Raw genomic sequence first — 7,013 nt, 5'->3', positions numbered from 1 at the left:
CTTTTTTAGCCAAAAAGTTATAGATTTTATTCATTAGTGTAATCTACATTTTAGTCAAGCTATTTTTGTCCAAAAAAAAATAAAAATAGTCAAGCTTTAAGTTATAGATTTTATGACTAGTCATGTTTAGTCATAGATTTTATAACATATAAAACTAATCCATATATAAAAGAATCATACTAACAACAAACAAGTGATTTTTAATTTGTAAAAGAGTACTCCTAAAAGCCTATATAGCTTTGTGACAAATAAAATATGAAGAATATAAGTTTTGTCAACTAGCATATGAGTAAAAAAAAAAACTGATGCGACACATGGTATGAATGATCAAATGATATAATAATGTTCCTGGGAATTTAATTTGGACCTACCAATACTAATGATGACTTGGCGTATACTTTGATATTAAAAAATCATAGAAAAAGTGGAAATAAATATGAGAAAAGTGATTAGGAGAGAGAGAGATAATAAAAGCTTTCTTTTTCGTTAAAACCTCAAAAGAGAGAGAATTGCTTTTGGTGTTGTTGGTATTAGCTGATGAGGCAATACTATAGCTGTCAATTGGACGGGCCGCCCATGGACATGTCCATGTCCATATACATATGGGCGGACCATGGTCGGACCAAAAAATAAATGGTCTATTTGGGCATTTGACCATTTTTGTCCATAAACTATATGGGCTTAACCAGATGGACAATGGGCATGCCTAACTAACAAAATTAACATGTTTTAATTTTTTATTTTTATGAAAAATTCTTTTTACAACTAAATAATTTTAAATTATTATATTTTACATTTATAAATTTTTATTTTCATTAAACACATTTATAATTTTTTATTTTTATGAAACAGACAAATTATTGTATTGGCGGAAAAATAATTTTACGGTTTTGCCGGGAAAACACAATTTTACGGATTTGACGAAAAAACATACTTTTACGATTTTGGTGGGAAAACGCAGTTTTACGGTTTTGGCGGGAAAACATAATTTACGGTTTTGGCGGGAAAACACAATTTTACGGTTTTGGCGGGAAACATAATTTTACGATTTTGGCGGAAAAACATAATTTTACGGTTTTGGTGGGAAAACGCAATTTTACGGTTTTGGCGGGAAAACGCAATTTTACGATTTTGGCGGGAAAACGCAATTTTAAGGTTTTGGCGGAAAAACATAATTTACGGTTTTGGCGGGAAACATAATTATACGGTTTTGGCGAGAAAACATAATTTTACGGTTTTGGCGGGAAAACGCAATTTTACGGTTTTGACGAAAAATAAGGATTCTCTAGCAATTTTATAAGAGAAATAACAAAAAGAAATCAGGTTTTATAAAAGAAACAACAAAATTAAATTCAGATTTTATAAAAGAAAATAACAAAAATAAAACTCAAATTTTATAAGTGAATAACAACATAAATAAATTCAGATTTTATAAAAGAAAATAACAACAACAAAACTCAGATTTTATAAATGAATAACAACAAAAATAAATTCAGATTTTATAAAAAATAATAACAAAAATAAAACTCAAATTTTATAAATAAATAACAATAGAAAAAAATTGGGCTGTCCATGGTCATGACCATCTGGAAATGGTCTTAATGGGCATGGACACTTTTTGGACCATTGTCCATTTGGTCATGACCATCTTCCGCCCATATAAAATACTGTCCAAGCGGACACGCCCATTGGTCGCTGGACGGACCATTTGACAGTTCTAGGCAATACCCACCCAGCACTAGCAGCAGCCAAAGCACCACCACCACTTCACTTTGCTTTCACCATTTTTTTTTTTTGTTCTCTCCATCAATTTCAGTCGGGTACGCTTTTCTAGGGTGTTTTTTTTTTTAATGCTCTCGTCTTCCTCCATGTCATCCTCTCGATTTTGCTTCAACCACGAATGTTCCGAGTTCAAGCTCCAACATTGTCGACCTGGTTGGCGTCTCCGTACTGGCGATTTCGTCGACCTCTGTGATCGTTGCGCGTAATCATCCCTTTTCCTTTACTTTAACGCTTTTTTCCATTTTTATGAGTGATCAGTTCGTGTTTATGGTGTGTGTGTGTGTGTGCTTGTTTTCGATCTTGAAACTCAGTGAATACGTTTAGTTAAATTTTTGGTTTTTTTTTTTTCTTTTTCTTTTGTGTAATTTGTGTTTGTGGTATCATGTGGGTGACAAATTTTGAAACGAGAATTTCTGAGTTTTGTTTTTTGTTTTTTATGGTTTGGGTTTGGACTTTGGAGTATAGTGTCCGCTTGTGTTTGACTAGAATCCGAGAGATTAGGAGCCACTCTTCTAACGCTGTCCATTAACTAGTGATTGGGGTATAGAATTTTAAGCATTTTGATGGATGTGAGGGGGGGGACCAATGAGTTTTTCATGTAGCATCATCAATGTTGTGTACCAAATAGAGAGTCTAGAGGTTCAAGTTCAGTGACACGACACAGAGATTGACCAAGTAAAACTAGAGGACACAAAAATATTTAAACAATAGGAAGCTACATTGCGTTCTGATCCACCTTGATTGGAGAATTTGTCCACTAGTGGGGTTTCAAAGTTGGCGTTATAACGAGTACTTCTCGAAACTATAAAAATTGGGTAAAGCAATGGTTTTTATGTAAGCACAAGGTCATTTTCATAGTTGTGTTCTGTATTTGATTGGAAAACATTTAGCAGTTCGATGATATTGGTGACTCTTCAATCATTTTCATCTCTGTATGTAGCTTGTTTCGTAGAAAAGATGTGTGTTTGATAAATGATAACCATGCGAATTTTTTATTCCTATAACTATGAATGCCTGTATATTTTCCAGAGCCTTATATTTTTGGTGTATAATGTAAGCTTCATCAGAGCTGAAAAACAATAGTTTAAAGTTTGCAAGTTCGACTTGCATTGTGCATTAACCGATGCAAAGAGTGTGGTTTTCTTTTTGTGATTTTAGTACACTGCAGACGCAATTCTTTTACCTGCTCCCTGCATCAATTTCATTAGCTCGTTACTGTATTTCCATTTTGCATATGATGATTCTGTTCTGCTTCCAGCTCTGTTTACGAGCAAGGAAAGTTTTGTGACGTATTTCACCTAAAGGCTTCCGGGTGGAGGTGTTGTGAGTCATGTGGAAAGGTAAGTAATAAGTATATGATTTACTCGTTAAAACTTTTCAAGTCTCCTTGGCATCACAAAAATCATAGTCGGGGTTTCCATATACGAAGTATCTCACTAATAGCATTCCATGCAGCGAGTTCATTGTGGTTGTATTGTTTCTGCATCTGCTTACATGTTACTGGATGCTGGAGGAATTGATTGTTTGGCTTGCGCAAGAAAAAAAGTTGCTTTGGTGAGGGACGATTTCGCTTTTTATTTCCTAATCACAGTATTCCATCCATTCGTTTTCCTCAAAGGGATGATGTTACCTGAATCAATGACTTTCAGTGATTATATATCTTGAGCTAGCAAACAAACTCCAACTGTACAAAGATCCTTCTCAAGTTGAATATCTATTTTGATCTCTAATCTGTGTTCTATAACAGTCTTTATTCACGTGTTTCAGGGACCCAATTTTTCGCCATCACCATCCTTTCTTTTCCAATCTCCAATTTCTGAGAGATTCAAGGACTTGTCGATCAACTGGAGTTCTTCAACTAGGTCAAATCAGATGAGCTTCCAGCCTCCTAGTTGCTCAGGTCCTTCATTTCTGCAGTTTGATTTGCGTAATCGTGGAGATAATAATGAATTTAGTCAACTTACTTCTAAAGAGAGGGCCACTGCATGTTCCATGGAGAGAAAAAGGGGACTAAATAACATGATAGGGAAATTAGTGAGTGAAAACTCAAAAAATTATGAAGTATCTCCTTTTACAAATGGAACAAATGTCAATGTCTATCACCCACTGATCTCACTAAAGGAGGGTTCATGTGGGACACAGCTTGCGTTTCCTGTGCCAATTACAACACCAATTGAGAGAACTGGTCACTCTAGACTAGGTGGAAGTCATTTATGGCATACAGCTAATTGTTCTCCACTAAGTCGCTTACACAATGACTTGAATGGCGGAGCAGACTCGCCATTCGAATGCAAGAGTCGTAATGTGAGGACTCATTTTGATACACCAGGAACATATCAGGTGGTTCCACAATATTGGCCCAAGGTTTCATATATAAACCAAGTTCTGCAGAATCAATCAAAAGAGTATCCTTCTTGTCTCATAGATACTGCATTGGATAATAATGTTGTATGTTCACCATAAGCATATGAATCGTGCTTTTCTTTTTCATTCTTTAGTATTCTATTAATCTTGCTCGTTGTTTGTCTTTCTAGCTTTTAATTTGAATAAGTTTATACTAGGTTGTAGAATAGGGGGTGGATGTAAGCCTTAAAGATGAATGGTTTTAGAGATAGGTTATTACTTTTCTGTTTGGATATTTCGCTGCTCAGGCTCATGACATGTAAAACTAAAAAATGATGGTTGCTTTAAGTTATCAGAACCTTAACAATGTGCAAGATCTGAATCCATTGTCACTCATCTCTTTGAGAAGATACTAAGTGCAAGTGATACTGGAAGAGTTGGGCGGATGGTGCTGCCAAAGAAATGTGCAGAGGTAAAATACTGTTTGCTTATGCAAGTATGGAATCTCTTTTCTTATTTATATGGTTGGTTCATGTGGAAAGAATTTAGAATTTGGCTATCTGGTGCTTATAGCAAATACTTCACTGCTTTTGTATCATGAAAATAGTAATCATAGCATCTGTAAACTTTACAGTCGTCTAATATCAAGTATAAGATGCCAAATGAACAAAGCATTGCTATATAACAGGCTTTCTTGCCCCAAATTTCCGACCCCGAGGGTGTGCCTCTCAAAATACTGGACCCAGTGGGTAAAGAATGGATATTTCGTTTTCGCTTTTGGGCCACCAACAAGAGCAGAATTTATGTTCTAGAGGGTGTAGGTCCATGCATACAGAGCCTGCGGTTGCAGACTGGTGATACAGGTATATCGTTCGTAATATAGTAATTTGGTTTACCATGTAGCTCATGCTTAAATATGTTTTATGTAGTATAATTTACTGTTCACAATTCCATCGGTTTAATGAGGAAGCAATTCTTTTTCCTCTCTGAATTACTATTTTAGTTGATAACTTTTGTCAAGCATATTACACTTATTCTGAGTTAATAATTCTTTTTTCTAGAGCTTATGCTTGGGAACTGATTTCCATTTTTTTTTATAGTCATATTCAATCGATTAGATCCAGAAAGGAAGTTAATGTTGGGATTCAGAAAGGCTTCCGTTGCTCAATCATCTGATCAGGTTACTTTCTAAATTAACTAGATAGCTTTTGGTAGTAAGTACTTTTGGTTCACTATTGTTACAATCTTAATTTACTAGTCAAGTAACGGCTAGTTTTAAGAAGCTTTCCTAAATGTCAGCTGCACTTTAGAATATAGTCAACGTTGCAAATGCATTGTTTACTTCTCTAGAAATTTTTCAGTCTGTGTGAAGAGATTCAGTAGGTTGGAGAAAATTCTCAAGTATGCGTTCGAAAATGGTTTCTTTTATCACTTTTTTTCTGTCTCATGACTTGGATTAGTTTTCAAAGTTCTGGGAAGTCATGTTTATTCCGCCATGTAAATTGGTTACAAGATATGCTCTTTGTGGACAGATAAAATGGATAAGGAATGAGTAAGTGTGCTTCTACATGGATCTATGTTAGAAGTAGACTTTGTGCTGTTGCGAATGGGCTTGTCTCTAGCAGAATTTCTTAGCTGTAGAAACTCATAACTGATGCAAATACTAGAAATCCTGGATATCTTGTTATTCATCAAATGTGTCTTTGCAGGAAACTGACTCAACGAATAACAATCGTGACACTTGCACAAACAGAGATGTAAGCAATTAAAATCCTATCTGACACCTTTTCATGACAAGTTAGCTTTTGTAACAAAACATAGTAGTGTTATATCTCTTCTCCATTTCCATTGGCAGGCTGAACCAGCTGATATTCATTCACTGTCTAAAGTTAAGAAGTCCGCCTATATAACTAAAGATACCTCAGGGGTAGAAATTTCCTCCAGTAAGAAGAAAAGTAGCATGATGATTACAAGAGGTAAACGTCGAAAAGTTGAAAAGGGAGACCACATCGAGCTGAAGCTAACGTGGGAAGAAGCTCAAGGATTCCTCCTGCCTCCTCCCAACTTCACTCCATCTAAAGTTGTGATAGAGGGTTCTGAGTTCGAGGAGTATGAGGTACATCCAGATGTTCTTGATTTACTTATTTGCATATGAGGTCTATGCCGCTTAAGAATATTACTTCTCTTTCAGTTTCCTTATGGTTTGGCTGTAGTTTCTATTGTTCTTCTGGAAGACAAGAATATTTCATGATATAGAAACCTGTTGCTGTTGTTCATATATTCACCAGATAAGGTTTAGAAATGTTCATCTCAAGCTTATAAAAAACATAATTGGTGTAGACTGCTCTTACCTGCACAGTTGATTAGTCTTCTACCATAATCAACCATGTTTTTCTTTTTCTTTTTGTTGTGTTTTCAAATCCTTTGTTACTTGTTTTGGAACATATTAATTCACTGAGTTATATCTTTTGTAATATTTCTGGTGTCAAAATAGGATGCTCCAATCATCGGGAAGCCTATCGATGATACAGGGTAAATTACACATCTTTGCTTTATTAGCTTTCCTCTTTACTTTTTTTGAAATGGTAAATCGTATCTTAAATGATGTCAGGAGAATCGAATTAGGGTACTGGTTCTATTCATGGTCAGAAAGTGTTGCCAAATGTTGAAAGCTCATTGATTTTCTTCTGAATTTTGTCTAGTTTTAGATCAACATGCACTCCAGATCAAGAACCTGTAGCTGAACAGCAGGATGAGGAAACCATGGAAGATGTTGAAGGACTCTTGATGTCACCTAAAACAACCAAAAAGCACCCCCGACATAGAAATGACTGTACTTGTATCGTTTGCATACAATCCCCAAGTGGGGCAGGTACTAAACACGACCG

The 7,013-nt window shown here is 35.4% G+C and overlaps 1 protein-coding gene across 1 annotated transcript in view; it reads left to right on the top strand.

The window, feature by feature from the left end:
• LOC104731384 (B3 domain-containing transcription factor VAL3-like) overlaps positions 1,571 to 7,013 on the top strand; it is a 7,726-nt gene continuing 2,283 nt past the window's right edge. The window contains exons 1-11 of the mRNA XM_010450739.2: positions 1,571 to 1,984; positions 3,041 to 3,122; positions 3,238 to 3,336; positions 3,550 to 4,187; positions 4,501 to 4,597; positions 4,814 to 4,988; positions 5,226 to 5,305; positions 5,835 to 5,882; positions 5,981 to 6,241; positions 6,620 to 6,657; positions 6,828 to 7,013. The exon at positions 6,828 to 7,013 is cut by the window's right edge and continues 5 nt beyond it. Of these exons, the coding sequence (XP_010449041.1) occupies positions 1,851 to 1,984; positions 3,041 to 3,122; positions 3,238 to 3,336; positions 3,550 to 4,187; positions 4,501 to 4,597; positions 4,814 to 4,988; positions 5,226 to 5,305; positions 5,835 to 5,882; positions 5,981 to 6,241; positions 6,620 to 6,657; positions 6,828 to 7,013 (1,838 nt within the window). The 5' untranslated portion in view covers positions 1,571 to 1,850. The remainder of the gene's footprint in view (positions 1,985 to 3,040; positions 3,123 to 3,237; positions 3,337 to 3,549; positions 4,188 to 4,500; positions 4,598 to 4,813; positions 4,989 to 5,225; positions 5,306 to 5,834; positions 5,883 to 5,980; positions 6,242 to 6,619; positions 6,658 to 6,827) is intronic.

This window comes from Camelina sativa, chromosome 12, assembly GCF_000633955.1.
Source record: "Camelina sativa cultivar DH55 chromosome 12, Cs, whole genome shotgun sequence".
NCBI classification, from domain to species: Eukaryota; Viridiplantae; Streptophyta; class Magnoliopsida; order Brassicales; family Brassicaceae; genus Camelina; species Camelina sativa.
The sequence above is the reverse complement of the archived record's forward strand: the minus strand, read 5'-3'. Positions and strand labels throughout refer to the sequence as shown.